General features: G+C 33.4%; 1 protein-coding gene and 1 long non-coding RNA gene across 4 annotated transcripts in view; one reads left to right on the top strand and one right to left on the bottom strand.

Moving 5' to 3' along the window:
- Ctdspl2 (CTD small phosphatase like 2) overlaps window positions 1-26,734 on the top strand; it is a 78,409-nt gene that overhangs the window by 41,678 nt on the left and 9,997 nt on the right. For 2 of the 3 annotated variants that reach the window (XM_047538495.1, XM_047538493.1), the window contains 8 exons: window positions 927-1,065; window positions 3,522-3,671; window positions 6,243-6,458; window positions 10,165-10,243; window positions 11,011-11,122; window positions 13,805-13,891; window positions 25,144-25,206; window positions 25,311-25,390. In XM_047538495.1, the coding sequence (XP_047394451.1) occupies window positions 927-1,065; window positions 3,522-3,671; window positions 6,243-6,458; window positions 10,165-10,243; window positions 11,011-11,122; window positions 13,805-13,891; window positions 25,144-25,206; window positions 25,311-25,390 (926 nt within the window). The remainder of the gene's footprint in view (window positions 1-926; window positions 1,066-3,521; window positions 3,672-6,242; window positions 6,459-10,164; window positions 10,244-11,010; window positions 11,123-13,804; window positions 13,892-25,143; window positions 25,207-25,310; window positions 25,391-26,734) is intronic. The other variant, XM_047538496.1, reaches the window with a different exon arrangement.
- Window positions 5,873-11,752, bottom strand: LOC124975962 (uncharacterized). The gene is made up of 3 exons (XR_007106941.1): window positions 11,696-11,752; window positions 7,338-7,481; window positions 5,873-6,281 (listed from the first exon to the last, which is right to left on the bottom strand). It is a non-coding gene; the product is annotated as an uncharacterized LOC124975962 (long non-coding RNA).

The following is a 26,734-nucleotide window of genomic DNA, read 5'->3' as shown; positions in this document are numbered from 1 at the left end:
AGTAGTGTATTTTATTAGTTGCTGTGGTATAAAAAAAGTAGAGGAGTTCCTCCAGTTAAGAATGTTGATATGTACAAATTATATAGAGTGTGTAAATTTGAAATAATCCTCATCAAATGACTTTAGGTAGTTAACTAAGTCAGCATGGGCAATATTACAATAAAATGATTTGTTTAGTAGATTATTAGAAAAATTCACAACAGAAAAAGATGTATAAATGGAGAAAAATAGGGATAGGGGTGTGATTTAGCTGTGTAGATGCTGGCTTAGCAAGTGTGCAACCCTGGGTTTGATCCCCTAGTATTGCAAAACTAATAAATGGAGAAAAATTAACCAGGCTAATGCTCAGAAGTATATTATTTTAGTCCATCATACTGCAAGGATAGTATAAATTGGTCACATGGGCTTGCCCTAAATAAAGCAACTGACATAGAGCTTGCTAAGGAGTAGAGTCCTTGGTGTTAATTTGTCCATTTAAATAATTGAGGTTAGCTGTGGGAATGTGACAGTGACAAGCCCTGTGCTTTGGTGTTATTGAGTGCCAGCAAGTTCAGTGAGGCTCCCTCTCCTATCCTCCTATCCTTTGTGAGTGCTTAAGGAAATGATCCCTGTTCTTTTAAACAGTTCTAAAAATAAGGGGAAATTGGCTGAAAATTCAGAGCACATTGTACCAACAGTTCAGTATTTCCTTAGCATGGAAATTTTAGGGGAACCCTAAGAATAAGAAAGGTTTTTATGTTTGTATACTCTGACTGCATTAATATTCTTAAAACACTCAAACTTTTTCTGTTTTTTAATATTCTGCTATTAATTGCATTTTGTTTCTCCAGGATAAAGTATATTATACCATATTTTATCATTTTATAAATATAACCTATGAGAGAATAATTGTGCTCAGTGCATATTTTTTCCTCTTATGTCTTAAGGAAGAGAGAGAAAATCCTTCGAAGAGGAGTAGAATTGAACGTGATATAGATAATAATTTGATCACATCATCACCAAGAACAGGAGAAAAGCCTAACAAACAGATATCTCGAGTAAGACGGAAAAGTCAAGTAAATGGAGGTTTGTTAATATTTAGATACTGTTTAATTTAGGCATAAGCAGAGATCTTATTTGACATGTTCTTGTCTGTTTTTAAAAATCTACTTCCTTATTTTTGTAATCTTTTCTATTAAGTGTTAACATGAAGTGAAATGAAAATGTATCTTCCTAAAATATTTTACTTTGATGAATTAAATAACGGCAGAGTAATCAGCTTTATACTATTTAGAATAACAAATGTATATGGATTGGAGTTGGGAATGTATCTTAGTGCTGGAGTGCTTGCCTACCATGTGAGAGGCCCTGGGTTCAAGTCCCTGCATCCAAAAAAAAAAAAGTATGTAAGAATCAACTTTTTTTTTTTCTAATAAGCTAATTTCTTAAAGCAGTAATAATTGTGACTTAATTAAACTGAAATGTATACAAAACATTTGTTTCTGGATCATGCTGCTTACAAACTCAGAGGGTACTTAGATCATTCAGACCAGTATTTCTCAACTGAGGTTGGTTTTGCTCCTATGGGGCATTTGTCACCATCTGGAGTCCTTTATAGTTGTCACAAGCTGTGGAGGGGTTGCAACCATCATTAGCAGGTAGATGTCAGATATGTTACTAAACATTCTACAGTGTAGTAAAGTCCTTCACAATAAAGAATTATCAGGCCCAAATGTCAGTAATACAGCTGTTAATAAATCCTGTCAGTACTTTATTGTATAACTGAGAAGTTCTTCAGAATCAAAAAGGAAGAGAAAAATAAGGACAAGCAGAGAAAGCTATCAAGAACAGTATTTTAGAGCAAGAGTTACTCTTTAAAGCTCTCTTGTTCCCTAGTACTGGGAACTGAATCTAGGGGTGCCTTACCACTGAGCTACATCCCCAGTCCTTTGCATTTTTTATTTTGAAATAGAGTCCCGGAGCTGAAGAAATAGAGTCCCTCTAAATTGCTGAGGCTGTCCTTGAATGTATGATCCTCGTGCCTCAGAACTTCCTCGCTGCCAGTACCTGGGTTACAGGCACCCACCACCACACCATACTAACTAAAACTATCTTACAAGAGCAATAACAATTCTTTCCTCATTCCTTCAGTGCAGTAATGTGCCTTTATTGTTTAAAGTTGACCAATATGGAGAAAAGAGAGGAATAAACAAGTTAAGCTGGGTGTGGTGGTGTACACATATAATCCCAGTGACTTGGGAGACAGAAGCAGGAGGGCCACAAATTCAAGACCAACCTGGGCAACAGAGCAAGACCTCCATTTTTAATAAAAAAAAAAAAAAAAAATTAGAAAGGAGTAGTGATGTAACTCAGTATTAGAGCACCACTGGGTTCAATCCTTAGTACTAATGAATGAATGAATGGGAGTGTAGCTCAGTGGTAGATTACCCCTGGATTAAATCCCCAGTACCACCTAAATGAATATGTACATACATACATAAAATTTTTTAAAAAAATAATGAATGAAATACGCCGGGCACAGTGGCAGGCACCTATAATCCCCACAGCTTGGGAGGCTGATGTAGGAGGATTATGAGTTCAAAGTCAGCCTCAGCACGAGCAAGGCGCTCAGCAACTCAGTGAGACCCTATCTCTAAATTAAAAAAAAATACAAAATAGGACTAAGAATGTGACTCAGTGGTCGAGTGCCCCTGAGTTCAATCTCTGGTACCTCTGCCTCCCAAATAATAATGATGAATTGAAGAGAGAAACAAGGTTTTTTGTTTTGTTTTTAAAGCTGTATCAAAAAGGGAAGAAATGTGGTAAGTCAAAGCTAAAACATTTCATTTTAATTTTGCTTTATATTTTCAAAAAAAAAAAACTGAAAATTTTTACTTATCAGAAACTTGAAAACAATTTATTATTCTTCCTAACCACCCTGAAATGTCTCAGTATTCACGTTTTGTTTTTCTTTTTTGTATTGGGAATTGAACCCCAAGGCCTTGTACTTGGTAGGCTAGTGCTTTACCACTGAACTACCTCTCCAGCCCTAATAAGTAACTTTTGACACCTACTGTATTTGGTCTTCTGCTTCAGTAGGGCTATGTTGCTTCTACTCTTCTTAAATGTCTTTCATTAGAAAGATATGAAGTAAGATTTTATGAAGTAGGCAGCATTCCCAAATGTAAACAAAAACCGAATCTTGTCTTTGTACTTTTGATACTGGTAACTTGTTTACTTTCTTACAAAGAATTTCCTTCATTTTCTGTTACGCTATATTGATTTGAAGCCTTTTGATCAGTATAATTTTGCATTTAAATTTACTTTGAAAAAATTCAGTAAATGTTAACAGTTATAATGTATTATATGTTGTGATTATTTGATTTATGAATGATTTATCTCAGTATTTCTTTAGTAACCACTCCTGAACATTAACATTAATTTGTTTTCACAAGTATTTTGAGGGGAGAAAAGTTATCTTTAAAATGATTTATTTATAACTTCCAAATGACTTTATAACTTTTTACCTATTTCTTTCTTAGAAGCTGGTAGTTATGAAATGACAAATCAACATGTAAAACAAAATGGGAAATTAGAAGAGAATCCTTCCTCTGGCAGTCCTCCAAGGACTACATTGTTGGGGACCATATTTTCTCCTGTCTTCAACTTTTTTTCACCAGCAAATAAAAATGGTATGTATAAGCCATTTTCATATGGTTAAGTATTAATGTTAATTTGGGTTTAAAAATTCGTAGTTTTTAAAAAGATGTTTCTAATTTTGCTGTCATATTTGTCAGCATCTTATATTTGTTTTATGAACTTATTAAAAATATACAGTTCCTTGAAAACGTCTTTAATTTACTGAAATAAACAATATGTTTGATTCTGTGCTTTCATTATCTGAAAATCTGGATGATAAGATTTTGGGCTAGGGGGAAAACTTTTATTTTTACTATTGTTGGAATGACTTCTAAATTCTTAAAGAATGTAGAGGAGAGAATCCAGAAACATTTTCAGTATTCTATGACATTAATTACATATTTATTAAATACCTTTAAACTGAAACTATATGATTTTTTATAATGCAGTTTATTTTTATTATCTTTTTTTTTCCTTCTAGGAATTTTCAACCTGGGTAAATAGTAATTTGTTTCATTTGAATTAGGGTAGTAAATAGTAAAGCTAATTCAAATGAATTAAAGGTTTTATTTTATGATGTCTTTGCAAAAGAATCAAATTTGCTTCTTTCCCCTTTTGGAGATGGGGATACTGGAGATTTAACCCAGGGCCTCATTCATCATTTATTTTATTTTGAGACAGTCTCTCTAAATTACCCAGGCTGGCCTCAAATTTGAGATCCTCAGGCCACAGCCTGCTGAGTAGCTGGGATTACACACTTGAACCACCCTACTTGGCCCCTTCATTTTTTTTTTTTTTTTAATAGCTTGTCTAGTACACTGTGTTTTCATTCATGATAGTTTAGTTTCTAGGTTAGTTGAGGGCAAGAGATAATGTCTTTATTTTTGCCTCTACCATAGTGTTTGATATGTTTGATACAGTATTATGCATGTGGAAGATGTATGTTGCCTAATTACTTAAATTCCAGTCTTAATTATTTTGCTGGGTAATTGTTTGTGTGTGTTTTATTTTCCTGGTGGTTCTGGTGATTTAACCCAAAGTCTCACACATGCTAGGCAATTGCTTTACCTTTGAGTTACAACCATAGCTCTTTTTAATTTTGTTTTGAGGCAGAATCTCACACTATATCACCCCTGTTGACCTTATGTCTTGCCTCAGTGTCCTTAGTAGCTGAAAGAAATAGAGTGGAATCCGTTCATAGTGGAAGAAAAATTGGATGATTTTGTTATTGAGATGGAACTTTGTTGGGCAATTTTTTTGTATCTTAATAAAAAGGTTCTTATGGTTAGAGGAACATTTAGCTTATTCTTGGATAAGTACCAGGGGTTGAGAAATTACAGTTCCCTATAATGGCTAAGATGCTTAGTATTTGAATTAGAAGAATTGGGAGCTGTTTGGGAATAATGAACATATATTTAATGCCTGGCACATAGTTATGTTCTTAAGAAATGACATATGCTTTAATGAGAAGTTTTAAATTGTGGCTGTTACTCAGGTGTAAATAGGTGTTTCTAAACTATTTGAAACTTTAAAAAATGTGTTCATTGGGTGTGGTGCACATATCTATAATCTCAATGACTTTGGAGGCTGAGGCAAGAGGATCACAAGTTACAGTCCAGCCTAAGCAACTTATCAAGGCACTGTCTCAAAGTAAAAAGGGCTGGGGATGTGGCTTAGTGGTTAAGCACACTTGGGTTCAATCCCCACCACCCTCTCCCACCAATTTTTTTTCTTTTTAATTTTTTTAAGTTAGGGCATTATAATTATATATACTGTTTGGGTTCATTTTGACAAAATCACATATGCAAGGAATTTTATTTCAATCACCTTTCCCCCTACTTCCTCCTCTCCTCCCTGTTCTTCCTCCTCTATTCTACTGATCTTCCTTTTGTTCCATTATTTATTTGTTTTTGATTGGTACTTTTTATACATGTACATAAAGGTGAGATTCCCTTTAGCACATTTATATGTGCTGATTTTGTTAAATTCATTCCTTATTTCTTTCCTTTTCCTTTCCCTCCTCCCGTCTTCTCATTCTTCTACTACTTCACTGATCTTTCCTATATATTTATTATATCCAACACCCCCTCACCCTCCAACTGCCTTCTTTCCCTTATTTTGCTCTAGCTTCCATATATGAGAGAAAACATCCAACCCTTTATTTTCTAAGTCTGGGTTATTTCACTTGGCATGATTTTCTCCATTTTCATCCATTTACCAGCAAATGCCATTATTTCATTCTTCTTTATGACTGAGTAAAACTCCATTATTGTATATACCACATTTTCTTGATCCATTCATCTATTGACAAGCATCTGAGTTGATTCCATAATTTGGCTATTTTGAATTGTGCTGTTATAAACATTGAAGTAACTATTGCTAAAGTATGCTGGTTTTAGTTCTTTTGGATAAATAGCAGGGAGTGGGATAGCTGGGTTATATGGTGGTTCATAAACATTCTTGAGCCTCATTTTTTGAAAAGTCTATAGAAGACTCACTGAAGGCTGTATCTTCAGCTTTGTTCCTGTATAAAGTATTAGTTCAGACAAATAAAATAATTGCGTTTAGTTCTTCTAAATATTTGAGTTCTTCTATGATGAAAGTCCACTGAATCTTGATTGCAGGAACATCAGGATCAGATTCCCCAGGACAGGCTGTGGAAGCTGAAGAGATAGTAAAGCAACTTGATATGGAACAGGTGGATGAGATCACTACCAGTACTACTACATCAACTAATGGAGCAGCTTATTCAAATCAAGCAGTACAAGTGAGGCCATCGATAAATAATGGTTTAGAAGAAGCAGAAGAAACAGTTAATCGTGATATCCCACCCCTTACAGGTGAAGAGAATTCCTTTTTTTTATTGTGTCTTCATGAATAGTTTATAGAAATATAGTATTTAATATTTTTTCTTAAATGAGCAGATTAAATGCATAAATTTTTCTTCCTTGAAGTTAAAAAAAAAAGATTAAAACTGGAAACAAAATTTTATCCCAGAAATCCAAAGTCATTATTTGCACTAGTCTTAGACCCTTAGGTCTGCAGTCCCTGCCACCATAGGCAATCTCATAAATTTAGATTTGTTGCATACATAAATGATGCACCCCATCCCAAGGGGATTTTTCTATATCTCTCCCTATACCCAAATTTTGCTATCTTACTGGATCTTTACAAACTTCATTAACATTATTGTTTTGTTTCTCAGCCAGTATCCATTGAAATGCAGAAACTTATTACCTCTGAGAGGTAGAGTTGATATTCCTAGTATAAGATGAAATTGTGTTCCACCATTCCTGAAAGTGAAGTAAAATGGAGGATGGTCATCTTCCCTCTCGGGCAGAGATTTTATCTTAGATTTGTTCTCTGTTCCTTATGGTGCCAGATATTTGAGAGACCCAGTAAATGGATATTGGTTAAGAAGAATGGTTTGGCAATAAGGAAGCAAAATAATGTACTCATATATAAAGTAAAAACTTTAAAAAATAAAAAACAAAAAACGCAGTAAAACAGCAGAAAACATTTTTAAAAAATGGATAGAATTGTGAAACTTCTATATAGTAAAACTCATTAATTCTAATGTAAAGAGAAAAGCACCAAAGTAGACACAAGATTTAATTTCATCAAACCAAAGATTCATATTTATAATGTTAAGCCCAAAATTTAAGAAGGATAATAAACCTAACAAGCAGATCAACAAGGTTATGAAGAGATTAACTTACCTTTGACCAGTATTTTCATGCTGATTATGTTTCCCAGGGTTATAAATCTAATGAATAGTAAAGGATAAAGTCCAGGCCTCTTGGCATTTATTTTTTATGACCACTGTGAAGGTGGATAAAGGATTTCTGCAATCTTAGTGGTTTCTAGATGGGAAAAGTAAGATTTATTACAGTTGTCTCCTTCATTTATATCCCTCACATTTTGTGAGCATCTATTTTTTGTGATGGGAACTATTGATAAATAAGATATACTTCTTGACCCTGAGGAGTTCATGATCAAATTGAAGAGCCAGATACACAGAAAAACTACTGTACCATGTAGTGAGTGCTATTATAAATTAGTAAACAAAATGACATGGTGACACATTGCAGTTACTCCTGGATGATGTTGATAAGAGAATAGAGCCAAAAAAGACAAGATGGTAGCATATTACCATTTTGAAGCTAACGTCTTAAATGTGGTTAGTAACAAATTTCAAAGCAAACTTAACATACAGATCTAACTCTACATTCAAAGGGGAAGAGTTACTGCAACTAAATGGAGCCCAAAGTCTCCTGAGACAGTTTGAAACACAGTTTTCTTAGCTTTAAAATAATAGAGTATGTGTGTAGCACCTCCCTTATACTCTGGAGGCTAACGTGGGAGGATCACTTGAGCCCTGAAATTCTCAACCAACTTAGGCCACATAGACTTCATCTCAAAAATAAAATATATAAATGACAATAATAATACAAGATTTTAAAGGCTAAATGGAGTGAAATGAAAAATACACAATATGTTGGAACTCAGTATATGTTCTGTACTTTCTCTGAGGTCAATAGGAATTTGAAATAGTGAAGTAGTTGGAAGACATATTTTTCATTATCCCCTTGTGTTTGTGAACTATGATAGGCGTAAATTGTCACAGATAAATAAAAATTCTGCTTTACATCTGATGTCATTTGAACATACACATCATAGTGACCTTGTCAAAGAAAGCGTAAATACATAATTATAAAAAAGGTTAGTTTTTGTCCTGAAACTCAACCACCACTATTCCATTTTAAAGGATTACAGCCATTTTTATTGGGTTCCAGCTAAAATTTTTGCCTTTGAGACATTACTTATTTAACTTATAAGGAGCAGTCTTACTTTCTTTCAGTGTTAATAATTATTTTCTTTGAAAATTCTCAGCATAATGTTTCTGTATCACAGTCTTTCTTAGTTGATATAGTCTTAGTTCAAACAGAATGAATTATGGGCATAGAATACAATTATTCCTTGATTACTTTTAAGTTGTAAGTTAGAAATAAAATATGAAGCTGTTTTCTACATAGAGCAACATTTCTTAACTTTTTTTTTTTTTTTTTTTTTTTTTTTTTTCCTCAGTATTTGGGATTGAATCCATGCACTCCACCACTGACCTACATTCCCAACCTCATTACTTATAGCTTTTTAAGATCATAGATACAGCCTTGAGATTCCTGGAAAAGTGTACATACTTTTTTTCATTAAGTCTTCATGGAGGTTCACAGGCTTTTTAAAAAATTATTTTTGAGGGCTGGAGTTGTGGTTCAGTGATAGAGCACTTGCCTAGCCATGTGTAAGGCACTGGGTTCAATCCTTAGTGCCACATAAAAAGTAAATAAAATAAAGGTATTGTGTCTGTCTACAACTAAAAAATATATTTAGAAAAAATTATTTTTGACACATGAAAATTGTAAAAAATGATGCAGTACCATGTAATGTTTCAATACATGTATATCATGTATACATGCTCAAAAACATTTATTATTTCTTGATGGTAAAAACATTCAAAATCCTTTTTTCTAGCTTTTGGAAATGGACAGTACTTATTGCTATCTATAGTAACCCTACTGTGCAATAGCACACCAGAACCTCTCACTCTTCTCTAACTATAACTTAGTACTCATTGATCAACTTCTGCCCAACCCCTGCATACACTGGTCTCTGGTAACCACCATTCTACTATCAACTTCTATGAGGTCAACTTTTTTAGATTACACATATGAATGAGATCATGTGTTACTTTCTGTACCTGCCTTATTTCAGTTAATGATCTGCAGTTCCATTCATGTTGTCATAAATAAATGGACTTCTTAAAGACCGTTCATGGATCTCAGATTTTAAAAGTGTGTTTGGGGGGCTGGGAAGATAGCTCAGTCGGTAGAGTGCTTGCCTTGTAAGTACAAGGCCCTGGGTTCGATCCCCAGCACCCAAAAAAAAAAAAAGTGTGTTTGGGGCTGGGGGTGTAGCTCAGCATTTGCCTAGCATGCATGAGGTCCTAGGTTAAATCCCCACTGTCACCAAAAATAAAAGTAAATTGAAAACAAGTGGAAAATTCTGAATAAAATTAGATGTCTATTACCTAAAACTTAAAAATAAAATAAATAAAAACTATGTTTAGATCTGTTGTCAGTATCTATTTATTGACTGCCTATGTACAAGGCACTTTGTGATGTATTATTGCTACAAGAACACCATAAAAACTTGATGGTTATCACATGTAATCACTATTCAGTTAGAAACTGAATTTTTGTGGTGTATTATTTTTTAACAAGTAGTAAATTTTCTCTTAGCCAATAGGAATCTTTTTCAACTAGTCATGATATTTGTTATTTTGTCTGTAGTGTTAAGTTTTCCCCTTTGGATGTAGTTAGATCTGTATGTTACTAAGTTTGCTTTTAAATGCTATTTACAAGTTACTTTTGTCTTTGACTTTGTATACTCAGGGCCTCAGGAAGATCTTATATAGGAATAATAAAAATGCATACTTAAAGGAACCATGGAGTGAGTAAAAGTAGTGTTTTCTTTTTTATTAAATAGCACCAGTAACTCCAGAGAGTGGTTATTCATCAGCCCATGCCGAGGCCACCTATGAAGAAGACTGGGAAGTATTTGACCCGTGAGTTATCTGGTTTTAAATTTTTTTTTCTCTTTACTTAATAATTTTTCAAGTTTATGATGGTACAAAAAAAGGTGGCACATTCAGTAGAAACCTTAATTTGAATTTTGATTTTATCCTGGGCTAATTATTAATACATTATTTGATACTCTCTCGTGATGCTGGGCAGCAAACTACCCAATCAGCCATGTGATCATGAGGGTAAATAACCAATATTCTGTATTGTACTTTGTTGCTAAACATTGATATTTGGTAGTTTAGCTATAGTAAATTATTTTCAACTTAAGGTAGGTTTATTGGGATGGGTATAATGGCACTCTCCTGTAATCCCGGCTATGTAGGAAGCCAAGGCAGGAGGATGGCAAGTTCAAGGTCAACCTGGACAACTGAGACCCTGTATCCAAATAAAAGATTTTTTTTAAAAACTGGGAATGTAGCTCAGTGGTAGAGGACTTGGCCTAGTATGCTCAAGGTCCTGGGTTCAACCCCCAGTACCAATATACACAATGGGTTGTGGGGAGGGAATTCAATAGTAAGCAAGGAGCATCTGTTTTAGGAAGAACACATGACCTCTAGGTATTAATAACCTTTACTGAGACATGGAGATACTAATTTGTAAATTTTCACTTTTATTTAACATGTTTTGTAAAGTTTGGTTCACTGGATTAGATGTACATTATTAAAGATTTTTAAATGGACTGAATTTAGTAACATGCTTTATTTTTAAAAGTACAGCTATTGAAATTTTCTTAAACTTTGATTTATAGCTATTATTTCATCAAACATGTTCCACCACTGACAGAAGAACAACTAAATAGGAAACCTGCTCTTCCATTGAAAACAAGAAGCACACCAGAATTCTCCTTAGTTTTAGACCTGGTAAGTGTATTTGTAGAGGTAGAAAGAATAAAGGAGTTAAATTCTTTTTTAAAGTAAAACACTGAAAAGAATACCAACGAATAATATTAAGTAGCCATCACACTTAAAATAAGGATGTCCTGGGTGTTCTTATATTTTAAGTATACTCTAATGCAGTTTGGTTGGGATCATGTATCCTTTGAGAATAAATTAGATTTTAAATGTTTGTATTTAAACGAGTTTTCTCTCCCATATTCCTGAGACCCTTGTGATTTGTTATTTGTTTTTCTGGTGCTGGGAATGGAACCCAGGGCCGGCCTCAGTTATACTAGGAAAGTACATTACCACTGAGCTGCATACTCAGACCCATGATTTGTTTTTCTGTCTTTCAAGAAGTTCTAATTTCATTTTATTAGAATTGCACCTAGATTTAGATTCCCTCTTTCTTGTCAGCCTCTCAAATTTCCCCAAATGACCAGAAATAATTTACGTCTCATTGAGTTAATGGCAACACCATATTCCTTTTTCCTGTTTTTGTTTTTGCATATTATATGATACCATTAAACTTTTCACCATGGGATTGGTGGCACATACCTGTGATCCCAGAAACTCAGAAGACTATGGCAGGAGGATCCCAAGTTCAAGACCAGCCTTCGCAACCTTAGCAAGATCCTGTCTTTAAATAAAAATTTTTTAAAGGAATGGGGATGTGACTCAGTGGTTTAAAAAAAAAAAGTTCTCATGAATAGTGTCAAAAGCATAATCTCTTAATGCTGATTATTAAAGCCTTTAATATGTTCTAAATATGATTTAAAGTTTGTATTTTAAGAGCCAAGCATGGGTTGTGGTCTCAGCTACTAGGGAGGCTGAGGCAGGAGGATCACTTTAGCCTAGGAGTTCAAGGCTAGCCTGGGCAACAGAACAGGACCACTGTCTTTAAAAAACAAAAACAAAACAAAAAAACAAATGAACCAAAAAACCCAAAACCTATCTATTTTGGAGTACTAGAAGAGCTTTAAAATAGAATATTTCATTTATTTTGCTAATACAGTTTAATATGTAGCCATCACATTTAACCATCTGCTTACATACAGTTTCATGATAGTAGATGATTAACAGAGAAAGATGTTTTTGAACTATCATTAGTTTAGATTTGATATGCAAGTTAGAGGTGAAAAATGAAAAAGATTTTTACTATTAGGAACATTAATGTAGTTATGATACTATGTTTGCCACATTATTTTGACTCCAGTGTAAAAGATAGATTGAGCATAAATAATCTTAGAGAACTAGGTGGAGGATGATAGATTTTAATAGGCTATAGTTGAAGTAGTAAAATTAGTTAGGATTCATTTGTAGGAAAGAGAATACATTTTCTTAAGATGCTAGCAGAATACCTTGAAATGAGTAGTATGATAAGCATATACTGTTTGCCACCTCATTGTTAACTTAAGGTTAAAAGAAACACACAAGTTAATAAGATGTGGAATCACAAACTTTGATTATTGGTGTTTAATTTTAATTGATGTTAACCCGTTTTGGCCTGTTGGCCCAGATATGGAACACCTATAAAAACTTAAATTGAGCAACAAATATATCACTAATGGTAACTTTGAAATAATATTTAAATATTTGTTATGTTCTCAGAAATGAAAACCTGGGACTTGATGGGTTAATAAAACATACTGAAAATTTGGAGGATGGTAGTCACTAGCAGCAACTTTAAAAAAAAAAAAATGTTGTCATTAATACTAATGGAAGGCTTGGGGTTTTTTGCTTGTTTTAATTAAGCATTCAATATTTAAGGAATATAAACATTTGCACCTATCTTACATTGAACAATCCTTACTTTCTTATTCTTTTAATGAGAAAACAGGATTTGGGAATAAAAGATGACAAGTTTTCATTGCCTGCTATTTAGTTACATAATGTGGATGAAATGTATTCATAATAAAAACATCTATTCCTAAAGTAAGATTCTTTATAAAGTTTGAAGATAAGGAGCTGTATGAGATATATATGTATTTATATATGTGTGTATGTAGAGAGATCGCTATATAGATACATGTATGAATATGAATATACATGCATATTTAAATAGATTCTAAACTTGCATTTGCTAATGGTAGAAAAAAAAAAAAAGAAAGCATGTGTTTCTAACAGTTGGCAGCTACAGAACTCAGAGCAGTGGTTCTGAAACTTAAGCTACATCAGAATCCCCCAAATAGCTGTTTTTGTTTGTTTGTTTTAATATACTTTTAGTTGTAGGTGGACACCATTATTTTATTTTTATGTGGTACTGAAGATTGAACCCAGGGCCTCACATGTGCTAGTAGGCAAGTGCTCTACCATTGAGCCACAACTCCAGCCCCCGAATAACTTTTTAAAATAAAGATTACTGAGCTCCCCTCCCATCCCCCGTTTATGAACCTTTAATAGTAGAGCTGGAGAATTTTGTTTCCTTTTGTTACTGGTTTCCAGATGTTGCTGATGCTGTTTATTGGCCTGGGAACTGCACTTGAAAACCATTGACTTTAGAAAATCTTTAAATTGCTATGCCACATATAATAATATACATAAAATTCCACATACAAATGGATGCTTTAATAAATGTTTTTGGTGATCATGACTACATAAAATTGTCATTTGAAGTGTTTTTAAAAAAATCTTGTTTTATTCATTCAACGTGTTTTTTATTTTAAGGATGAAACACTAGTGCATTGTAGCCTAAATGAGCTAGAAGATGCAGCACTTACTTTTCCAGTCCTTTTCCAAGATGTCATTTATCAGGTAATTTTTAAAATTTTAACTTGATTTTTGGTCTGTTAGGGTAACATTGTGAGTAAAAAACAAAACAAAAAAATTTGTGTGTGTGTGTGATGTTCAACATGTTTTTCTATAGACTTCCTAATTGATTTCATCAATATTTTAGTTGCCTGTTTACACAAAGTAGCATCATGTTAGATAGTTACATAAAACAACATTAATTTGTTACAAAAAAATTACTAACTTTTCTTACCCAGTAATATCTGCTAGTTTTGTAATTTATTTGCCAGCAGGTGGAGGCAGGAGCACTGACATAGTTCCCCAAGAGGACTTTGCTAGGTTAACACCTGGTGTTTTTTCAAAAATTCAATTAATAAAAGAAAACTCATTCCTTGTTGGTCGTTTTTATTTCTTAAATAAAAAATGTGTGCAAAATAGTAGTTTGATAGATCTGCTTTATATTAATCAGAATTTTAGGACACTTTTCTAGTATGGGTATAAACATCTCTTTCATCTGAGCTGATGGACAAGTAACAGTGCAAAGTATATGTATCATTAAGATTTCACCATGGATTATGTGTGTTGGCAGAGCTTTTTTTAAGATTCTCCCTATTTTAAGCATGAATTAAATAAGCAAATAACACCTGGAAAACTACAAAGTGCCTTTTTATGTTGGCAGTTGTATTATTAATTAGCATTAACTTCATATATATGATATGTTGAAGGATTGGAAAAGTATCAGAGTTTGTAGTCTTTCAAGAGGAAGCTAACCCGGATTAACTAAATTCACAGATCATTTACCATGCGGATAATTAAAAGGTCTTTATGGTTGTTTATGTGCTCTTGATAGGCAGTTATAATGTGGTTATAGTTTTCTTGGCAGATTTTAGTTGCTATCTCATAGGAATCCTGAAATTTCACAGCTGTATAGGAGTTTGTGCTTCAGGGCTACTTTGCCAAATCATTTAGTAATGATTCGTCATAAGAGGATTTATTTTTGCAGTAATTGTCAGTTCTAATTTAACCTAGAGAGGTATGATAATACCTGAATACCATATTAACCTTCTTTTTATGTAAACTGATTTCAGTCCTGGTACATAAGCAATGATGAGCAAAATATGCTTAAAAATGGGATTTTAAGATTTTTCTATTCCTTTTGAATTGGTTATTATTTGGTTTCGGGCAAATCTTTTTCTTAAGACATTATACATTGCTTTTGTGTAGTGGACTTCAAGGACAGTAGTCACGTGGCAAATGTAAATACTATAGTAACAACTTAGTTTTCTCTTCTTAGCTTAATAACCTTGTTGTTTTGTTGTTTTGTTTTGTTTTGTTATTTTTGGGTAAGATTGCATTTGAAAACAGTGGCTTTAGTGCTTTGAATCTGGAAAGGAAAGCGATTTGAAAAATATAAATAATGATTTTGAGATGACATTACGCTTCCAGATTTGAAATTTATTTCGTACAGAAGGATGGCTTTGGTCTGTTTAGTTAGTTTTTGATAGTGAAATAAGAAACCTGGAAAGGAGATAAATTTGGTTCTTTTCAGAATGACCATAAAATTGAATTTTTTCTTATTTCCACCATTTCTGCTTTACCTCTTCTTTTTAAAAGTTCTTATTTCATGTGGATCTGGATAGTTGGTCTTAGTTTGAATAGAAGGCTTTAGCAGTACATATGACTAGTACTTATAAAAATTATGTATGTACTGAATGTTCCTTTGTGGAATTCTGAGAAATCTTTTTCGATACATATTTTGAGTTATATCTTCTGAAATTGAAAAATAAACACTAAATAGCAATGAGCAGGAAATTTGAATCTTAGAAGTTATAGAGAAATTTGCATTTTAATATTATGACTAATTTACTACATCAAGGACAGGGTTTAGTTCCCCTTTAGTAAATTTTTGAGGATGTCCATAGTTAAAATTGGGTACATTCCTTTGGATTTCTGGTGTTGGTATAGCCATTCTGTCTGCTTTTTAAAAAATAACTGAAGAAATCTTTGGGTTAGGGTTCCCCCAGTTTTTTCAGACCAGCAAGCTCCCTTTAAACAGGGAATGATGTCTTTTAAACTTTCAGTGGTGTTGTCTCCATCTACTGGCAAAGAAGAAATATACACAAGGGTCTGAGATGATCTAAGAGATTTTGGAGAAACCACATTATTAGGTAAGATGTAACTTACATATTTAACCACTGTACTGTAATGTGGCCCACTTAAAGGTAGAAACCTGTAAAGTACTGTATATACTCTTATTTAAAGAATACCTTATCGAGGTGAAATTTACATGACATAAAATTAATCAATTTTAGGTGAATATTTACATGACATCTGTATCCTCTTTAATATGTCAGTTCCATAGCATTTACACCCACACACAGGCAGATGCACATACACACACTGAAGCATACACTCTCAGTTAAAATAGGGTCAATTTATTTTATCTGAATATAGGCCAGATAAAGTGTCCTCTTGAGACTTTTCTTTCTGTGGTAAGTTTGTTATGGTTTACCTATATCTAATTTTAATTCTACATTTCCTCTTTCATTTCAAAACAATTTCAGTTGTATTAAATATCTTATTAATTGTCGATATCAGGAGTTGGCAAACTTTCTATAAAGGGCCAGTTATAAATATTTTAGGTTTCGTGTGTCTGTTATAGCTACTGTTTCTGCCATTACAACATGAAAGCAGCCAGAAATAAAAAGTATGGCTGTATTCCAGTAAAACTTTATTTATAAAAACAAGTGGTGGACTGGATTTGGCCAGTTGGCCAGTATACTGACCCACGGTATAATAATTATGAGAGTATATACAGTAAATTTACATATTGAGATTCTGAGTGGAAGCAAGTAATCAAATGTTCATCAAATTTCTTGTTACTGTATGTAAAAATTTTAAATTAGATCCACAGAGATCTGGTTGTGGGCTTTTCTAGTTGGATTTTCTTTTTTCAGATCTGAGCTTGAGGAAGTTTTGAGGTGGTCACTACTCAACATTTAAAGATTTCCTGACTCATGATACCTTTCTTTTGATTGATAAGTTTATTCAACTTGGTTAATGCAAGTCTTAGAATTTTTAAGCAGGTAGATTATTTAGTATTATTTTAATTCCATTTCTCAGGGGATAAAAATATAAAAGATCCATCTCAAAGTAAAAGTTGATATGTGTTACTACCAACACTATACAAAGTAGACAGATTATAGTTTGTATACATGGAGAAAAAGTCACTTGAAAGAACTGACTTTTTCAAATGAGGACATGGAACTCACAAAGGCAAAGTGTACAGAATTTTGTTTGAATTGGTATTTTTTAAAATCTTTTTTCCTGAAAATTTGTTTTATAATTAGTTATTGGGAAAACATTTATTCATAAAATGGTTTAAATACATTTGATATCTGGAAAAACAAGTGCCTAATCACTTCCAGTGCACATGTTTAATCTTTATATTTTGTTTATATTGACACATTGTCAGGAAATCCATCTCATGGTGTTACTTAGTTAAGAGGTCTCCACTGTATTTAGTTTCTGTTCCTGCAGATCCACCAATTCAAGACTCTAGGTCATCTCACTCCCTCTTCCATCCAGAAGATGACTTCTATCCACAAGCAGGACTGAATCAAAAGACATTTTTCACTTAGCTCTTGAGCTGAAACACCTCCTCAATGACCTTCCTCTGTCTCCATCAAGAACTGGAGCTCAGTTTTTTGAAGATCTAATAGAGCTACTCAGCCCCAAACGTGGCTGATTGAAGACAAAAAGAAGATACCTCATATGTTTCACCACAGTGCAGACAAACGTAACTGTGTTGTCCAACTCCTCATTGTGTAAAGTATGGCAGGGGCATCTGATTTTTGACTCTGTTCACCAGTATGACTTTAGCCAGTCAGTGGCTTTCTGAAGATCAGTAAAATCAACAAAACTTTGGGTCAGCTGTCCAGAAATCAGATTGTGGTAAGCACTCAAGGAGAGATAGGCCCCTGTAGGGAGCTACTTATAAAGGATGCTTTGTTTTATGGTAGATGTTGCTTTTATGGGAAAAGTTGTGGGGGACAGGTGGGTGGGGAACTTCTTAATTAGCAAAGCTTAGCCTTTTCTTATTAGTTTCTTGGAAATGTTAGAGTTTAGGGTGATTTTCATACCACAGAACAAGAGAATTAGAGCTTCAGTGGCTTCTGTCTCATCTCTACAGCCTTTCCTAGAAAAGTCAGATTTGTTTTTGCTCCACAAAGGAAAAAAAAAGTCATTTAAATGAAGAACTTTGTAGTACTTAGTTGAATTTTCCCTTCTTCTAAATTTTGACTTAATAGAGGCATTTTGTTGCTGAGTTTCATTAAGCATAATTTTGTTAAATATAGTAGTATATCACTGGGCACAATGGTGCATGCCTGTAATTCCAGTAACTCGGGAGGTTGAGGCAGGATTACAAATTTGAGGCTAGCCTTGGCAATTTAGTGAGACCCCACCTCAAAATGAAATAAAAAGGGGCTGAGGATATAACAAGTTCAACCCCGCTTGTTGAACATCAAAAGTGGTATATGTATTTGTGCCTTAAATAAAACTTCTGGAGTCATGGACATTTATTATTTGAGTATAATATTTTAGCTGATGAGGCACAGTATTTCAGTAATCAATTACAAATAAATATTAGAAGTACTACTTCAGAATAATTTTAAAGCAACTTTCCCATCCTTATTAGTATGGTTAACCATTTGGTACTAATTTTTTTATCCTAATTATTATTAATTTACAGGTATAAAAAAGATACAGATAAAACTTTAGTTTTCTACTTTTCTTGGCTTTGTTTTTGTGTACCATCTCCCCCTACAATGCTGAGGATTGAACTCAGGTGCGCTGTTCTACTGAGCTACATTCCCAGCCCTTTTATTTTGAGACAGGGTCTTACTAAGTAGCCATGGTTGGCCTAAAACTTGGGAGTCCTTCTGCATCAGACTCCTGAATTGCTGGAATTATCATGACCTGCTTGGACAGTTCTTGTTGAATAGCTGAAAATGTTCTATAAATTAGAAGTAATGACAGTTGAATACTAAGCATATTAAATTAGAGGCTTCATTCCCTATCAAATTTAGAGTTCAATTTTTTGAATAAATGTTTTTGTTTTACTTTTTTTGTTTTTAAAATACTAAACTAACACATGAAAAATTTCTATATGCGTATACATATTTAAATGTATAGAAATAAAATGGCCAAGTTTTTACTTGAGCATGCTTCATTGAAACTTACGATATTTCACCTACATTAATATATTAATACTTTATTCTAACTTGGACTCTAAAAAAATTCCTATTCAAATTGATTTCTATTTAACAGAGTTAAGGGGATTTTTTGTTATTGTTTTTATTTTAATGTTTCAGTATTTACCTGTTCATTCCTAGATTCACTCAACTACACATATTGCCCCATGTATCCATTTACCTCTTATTTTTGGAACTTTGTGAAGCAAAAGATGACTAAACTAACTCAGTGGTTATGAAGTTGAGGTCTCCACAGGACCTACCTGAGCAACATTTTGCTTGGAAAAGGTGTAGGTTTTATCTCTATGCTCTGATTTGATGCTAAGAAAATGTTAACTAAGTTAAATAGGTAAATTATCAACTCACAGTCATTACTTTCCCTCTTCCACAAGTACAGATTACAGTTGTAGGGCTTTCTCTTTGAAATTGAGGTTGTCCAGTTCTGCCCCATAAAATCATATTCATTCCAGCTATTTTTATGACTGATGACTTAAATAATGAGGTAGATAATATTAATAACTAATAGCTGTTGGCACTTTAAATATTCTGAGCAGTATTCCAAATGCTTTACATTATTAATTTATTTACCTAATCCTAATTTAAAATATTCTTATCTAATATGAGGTAGGTACTGTTACTACATGCGTTTCATATGAGTAAACAGGTGTACTGATGGGTTAAAAAATTGGCAGAGCCATATGTTTCTCTGTGTATATTCTATACTTTTCAGTTAATTATAACATTTCATTCTAAATAATACCCAGCATTATGCATTCTGCTTTAATTCTTCCTTTATTTGTTTTAGTCATAGATGGGCACAATACACTTATTTACTTTATTTATGTGGTGCCTAAGGAGCAAACCCAGTGCCTCACACATGATAGGCAAGTGCTCTAACACTGATCCTCAACCACAGCCCTTCTGCTTTAATTCTTGGTGCTGATTAAATAACACTCATTGATCGCCTCTTTTAAAGGAGAACAGATGCCATTTTTTTTTTTTGGCGGTGCTGAGAATTGAACCCAGGGCCTTGTGCTTACGAGGCAAACATGCTACCAACTGAGCTATATCCCCAGCCCCAGATGCCATATTTTTAAGTGGATGAATTCTACCAAATTTTTCTTTTTGGTGCTAGGGATAGAACCCAGGGCACTGTGCATGCTAAACACACACTTTATCCTAGCGCTATATCGTCAGCCCCTGAATTTACTGTTTTTTAAACCTATTGCTATAAGGCAGCAAAATAAGTTCAAAGGATATCATGGGAAAAGTATCATAGAATTTCCTTTTAGATGTTGGGGTCATATTGTCCAGGCTTCAGTGTCATTTAGAAATATTTTTCCTAAAAGGACTCACACACAAAATATTTTAACCATTTGCTAACATTTTGAAATTGCTTATGTTTGGGTAGGGTTTTTTGGTTTTGTTTTTTGATCATACTATTATGATAAAAGATTATAATTTGATAAAATCATAGAAATAACTTGACTGAATTTAAGCATTTTACCACACAATACTTATAACCAATTATTTATTTTGCATTTCTGACATTTCTTTAAAATATAAATTAAATATATAGCTATATCACAATAAAGGACTAAAAATTATAAATTAACATTTTGGGGGTTATTTTTACCCATTTTAAAACAACTTAGCAGATTTCTTGAGGTTTAATTTATAAACCATTGGGTTTCTATTTAAGTGACTACTTTTTATTAAATCTAGCTCTGTTAACCTAATGTTTAGTACTGTATAACTTGGGAAATTCTCATTGTCTTACTACCAAGTAAAGTGCAGGCTGTGAAGTATTGTTCATATCAAGTAGTGTTAATAAACTGTTAATGTAATGTTCTTTTTTATATATTCATTGCTTTTGAAGTTCTGACTTTAAAAAAAATCTTGGTTATGGAGAAAAGATTTAAACTATTCATAGTAAAGATAGAATACTGAACTGTATTCTTCAAAGAACACATACACTACACTGAAATGATCTTTTGATCTTTGGGAGACTACATAGTTAAGAATCACAAGTTTGGGCTGGGGAGATAGCTCAGTTGGTAGAGTGCTTGCCTTGCAAGCACAAGGCCCTGGGTTCGATCCCCAGCACCCAAAAAAAAAAGAATCACAAGTTTGAAGAAAGATGGTTGGTGGAAAATGGGAAGTGGATAGCTCAGGACAGGAATATTTGTATGAGAGTAAAGTTAGAAGAAAAATAGATCTAAAGGCACTTGTAGAATAGATATTGAAGCATTTAGAAGCATTTGCCTATGTGTGTGTGTATATATATATATGTTTGTGTATCTCTGTGACCTGACACACTAAGTAATTGTATTCTGAAGAATTAAACTCTTTTACTGAGTGCCTGGTGCAGGCCTGTAATCCCAACAACTTGGGAGGCTGAGGCAAGAGGATCGAAAAGTCAAAGCTATCTTAGCAACTTAGCAAGGTCCTAAGCAACTTAGTGAGATCCTGTCTTAAAAAATAAACAAAAGGGGACTAAGGATATAGCTCAGTTGGTAGAGTGCTTGCCTTGCAAGCACAAGGCCCTGGGTTCAAATCCCCAACACTGCAAAAAAATAAATAAATAAATAAACAAACAAAAGGCCTAGGGATGTGGCTCAGTGGTAAAGTGCTTCTGGGTTCAATTCCAGGTACCCAAAAAACAAAACAAATCGAATTAAGCTCTTTATATTATACATACTGCTTCAACTGGACAATACTTTGTGCTTCTTATATGTATTTCTGCTCACATTTATCTTTTTTTTTCAGATGTTGATAGACCTTTATTTTATTCATTTATTTATATGTGGTGCTTAGAATCGAACCCAGTGCCTCACACTTGCTAAGCAAGCACTCTACCACTGAACCACAACCCCAGCCGTCATATTTATCTTTAATATATTCAAAAGATGTAGGCCCTGCTGGCCTTGTATCTTTATTTCTACTTCAGTTTTTGAGATTTCACCTTTGTATCACATGGCCCTAACTTCAGACCTACTCATTGTTATTTTGACCTTTCTACATTCTTTTTTCATTATCCACTCAGTCTATCCTGAAACACTTTTCTGTTCAAATGGTGAATCTGTTGTGATAGGAACTTTAATAGTCAACAGTTATTCTTCTCATGTTAAAGAAACACTCTAGCAATTTGTTCCTCTATGTTTAGTGCTTCCTTTCATTCCCAGTAAACAAACACATTTTGAAAGCAATGTCAAATTTATTTATTTTGCAATCCTGGAGTACTCTACTGTTGGGTTATATCTTCAACTTCCCCTTCCACCCTCCTAGGACACAGGGTCTCTCTAAGTTGCTAAGGCTGGCCTTGAACTTGCTATCCTCCTACCTTAACCTCCTGAGTCACTGGGATTAGAGATGTGTGCTTCTCAGCAAGCACTGTGAAATTTTAAGTTGTGTGTTTGGGCTGGAGGTGCATTCATGGCCGGTATGCATGAATCCCTGGGTTCTCTCCACAGCACCACAGAAGGGTGTTTTTTAAAAAAGTGTGTTTTATATATAAATATAGTGAAAGTAGTAGAATGGAAAATATCACTTAATTTGGTTTGTTTTGGTTTGGAGGGAGTCGGGAGAGTATTTCTCTGCAACGGAAGTGTGTTGTATATAGAGGAAACAAATCTCAAATGTCAGAGCCCTGGTTTTCTTACTTTACTATATAGAGCAAGTGATAATGAGGATGTTAGATAAATGAAAACATCTATGTACAAATGAAATCCTTTTGGCTTTTGCAAATCAATTTTGAAAAGACCCATAGTTAATTAAAAAAAAAAAATTGCCAGTAAAATGTAATTTTGTGCCTTAACTAAAACAAATAAGATCGTTTGATTTTCAGTCCACATTCCAAACCTGGATATTCAGAATATACCAAATAATTTTGAAATGTTAATATTGTTTAGAAGAGCAATTGTATCCAGGCAGTGGTGCATGCCTTGTAACCCAGCAACTTAGGAAGCAGGATGATTGCAAGTTCAAAGTCAGCCTCAGCAACTCAGTGAGCACCTTAAGCAACTTGGTGAGACACTGTCTCAAAATAAAAAGGGGTGGGGACGTGGCTCAGTGGCTAAGTGCCTCTGGGTTCAATCCCTGGTATCAAAAAAGAAAGGAGGAGCAAGTACAGTTAACTTTTTTTTAAAATGCCTTATCACAAATAAGTAATTGGATACTGAGAATTTGGTTATTTTTAATTGCTTGCAGAAGGGGGCAGTATATGGCTTACTTTGGTTTTGATTAATCTTGAAATTTAGATAACATGCCTAACTAGCAGGATTAAAAATAAATCTTTCATTCTGGAGATTAGGACAGTGATACTAGTATATAATAACATTCAGAATTTTCTTTCTACAGTTAAGGAAATTTAATAGTCTAGTCATGTAGGCTTGCTTCTATTTGTCTATAAATAGTTGCATTTCACTTGATTTTTGTCCTGTGCCTACTATATATTTCACATTGTTTTATGCCTTTTTGACTTTATAAATTACAAAGATTGGTAGCCCAGAGCAGTGGTACATGATTGTAATCCCAGAGACTCAGAAGACTGAGACAGGAGGATCACAAGTTGAGGGCCAGTCTCAGATATTTAGCAAGCCTCTAAGCAACTTAATAGCAAGACCCTGTTTTCTATAATTAAAAGAATAAAAAGGGCTGAGAATGTGACTCACTAGTTAAGCATCTCTGAGTTCAGTCCCTGGTACAGAGATTGGTAAAACATCATTCCTATTTCCAGAACTGGGATATTTGTTGTCTTGGGAGCATTTTTTGTGTGGATGCTAGAACTAAACTCCACTAAACCTAAATTTGATTTGTAGCCACTAGCCTTTTTAAGGGGTAAAAAAAAATCTGAATGCATTGAATCTGGTTCAATAAATATTCATCATTTATGGTGTATGAAGTTAATGTCACCTTTCAGGAGAGTACAAAATTTTTCTTTTTATAAACATCACAAAATGAATACAATTTAGAGAAATAGTCTTTTGTAAGTAGTTTTTAGTGGTTGTTTATATCTTTATATTTTTTTACTTTTTAAGTATTGAAGAATGTTACAAGAGCCACGTTAAAAGTTAGTCAAAAAGCCAGACACAGAAATAAGAAAATAGCTGGGTGTGGTGGTGCACACCTGTAATCCCAACAGCTCAGGATCATGAGTTCAGAGTTAGCCTCAGCAGCTTTAATGAGCCCTAAGCAACTCAGCAAGACTGTGTGTCTAAATAAAATATTCAAAAAGGCTGGGGTAATGGTTCAGTGGTTAAAAGCCCCTGGGTTCAATCCCAGTACAAAAAAAAAAAAAAAAAAAGGAAAGAAAGAGGAGAAAATAATACATATAAGGTAGCTATTTGGGTACTATAATCTTTTCTGATAGTGAGCAGTAGGTTTTGAAAATTGGTGTTTTTATCTTAAATAGCCAGTCCAGTGGTGCTAATTTAGATGATACATCTGAATCATTAAATGTAGAAAAGCAATTTTGATTTCCAAAAAAAAGAAAAAAAATGATTATTTAAGCCCACCAGTCCAGATAGTTCCTTCTTGAATATTATTTACCTTAATAAAAATTTAAATAAGGGTATTTTAACAGGTGATTGTTGAGAAGAAATTCTGAATAATTATTGAGGAAGGTCATTGAGACAGGTCAGCTAGAGATGGACACACATTGGATGGATGCTACCTGGCTGGAAGATGGAGCTGATTGGTGGATCAATCTCAGAGGGGAGCCCTCTACTTTTAGTTTAAATGTTTGTTAAAATTGTATTCTGATGAAGTACTATTACATTGTATGCTTTTATGTAACTATCAAAAATGAAATGATCACCATTGATTATTATTATCCCACTAAAAGATAAAGTGATTTCTTGTACATGAAATATATTTGGTTTGAGTGGTACTTAGTAAATATCTCTACTTCAAAATATGAAACACATATAAAATTACATTAAAGTTAGAACACAACATGTATTAAAATAAGTGGTTTTTATTTTGTTTATTTGCTGAAAACTTATCTTTGCATTTCTTTAGGTTTATGTGAGATTAAGACCATTCTTCAGGGAATTCCTGGAACGAATGTCTCAGATGTATGAGGTAAATGTGCTTAGGCTAATTACATATGTATTTTCATTTTATTCAATATAGTACCCATATTTAGATCATGTATAATGATTACTTCTTTTCCCCTGAATTTGTAGATCATTCTTTTTACTGCTTCTAAGAAGGTGTATGCAGACAAGTTACTGAACATACTAGACCCTAAAAAGCAACTGGTCAGGTAAATTTAATTAAGAAATAGTGGAAATGTCTGTCACACTGATCTATGACATTATGATGATTCTATTTAATTTTAATAGCCATTTTCATTTGGCTACATAGAGATTTACTCTGTTGAATGGCAAAAAGAAAAATTTTTCTTAAGCCCAGAAAAACTCTTTACAGAGTTCCTAACCATAACTCCAGACAGACGTTCTTTTTAAGAATATGAAGACCGAATGTATTTAATTCAATGTGACATCTATATCCTCATTTCTTTTGGGATGCGGGGGAGATGGGAGGTTGTGTTGAATTTTCCACTGTGCGCATGATGTTTGACTTTATTTTTCTGAGATAATGCATGTTCTATTCCTTTTTTAATGGCATAGAGAAACGAGTTAACTTTGACAGAAAGGATCAAATTGAACTCTTGCTTTTTTAAGAGCAAATTTATCTTCCATGGAAAGAAAATGATACATAAATTTAATTGGAAATGAAAATTGGTTTAGTCAGGGCTGGGGATGTGGCTCCTGCAAACCAACAAACAAAAAAATTTGATTTAGTCACTCAGATTTAGGAAAACCTTGATTTAGTTCCTTATTTGTGCCCCGAACCATGAGATGGCATGTGTTCCTGGTTAGGCCAGGGGAATGTTGGGTGATTTTAAAGCATTTTTGAAAATCAGTTTCATTATTTCTGTCATCTTTAGTGAGACTTTAGTTAAGACTGCAACAATCTTGTTGCATCCTCCAAGACATAGGAGTAAGTCTTTTGAGTTTTTTACAGAGCAGAGATATGACACAAAAGACTCATAAAATCTTTAATAGCCAAGTATTAAAATTCGTGAACACTTTGTCCCATATTTTTTTTCATGAAAAAAACCTAAACTTAATTTTCTGCTGTTAATTTTACCTTTATTATTGAGCAGTTACAACTATACAGAAAGGTTTTTCTTAATGTCCCCATTTCAGGTTTTTTCTTCTAAATAAAATTATTATCTCTTTTATTTTTTAATCTAAAGGATCAGCTGCAGACATACATGAGAAATGGTATTTTCTATTCACAAAAGTATACTGTAATTTATGCTCATTTTACCTGATTTTAATAAATGTATAAAAATTATTTTGTTTTGATGAGTTCATTCATTCTAAAGATTTCTGTTTAGCACCTACTGTTCTAGGGTACAATAGTGAGCAACATAAACCCTTGGAGCTTTCATTATGCTATTAAATGTGTTACAAATTATCATCCTTTTTTAAAAAATTAGCTTTAAAAAATCTACACATTAGGGAGTATAAATGTTTCCTCTCATTGTAATTTTGACAAATTTGAAACAAAAACTTTTTGAATATAGATTTGTTTTGAT

This window comes from Sciurus carolinensis, chromosome 2 (assembly GCF_902686445.1).
Source record: "Sciurus carolinensis chromosome 2, mSciCar1.2, whole genome shotgun sequence".
NCBI classification, from domain to species: Eukaryota; Metazoa; Chordata; class Mammalia; order Rodentia; family Sciuridae; genus Sciurus; species Sciurus carolinensis.
The sequence above is the reverse complement of the archived record's forward strand: the minus strand, read 5'-3'. Positions and strand labels throughout refer to the sequence as shown.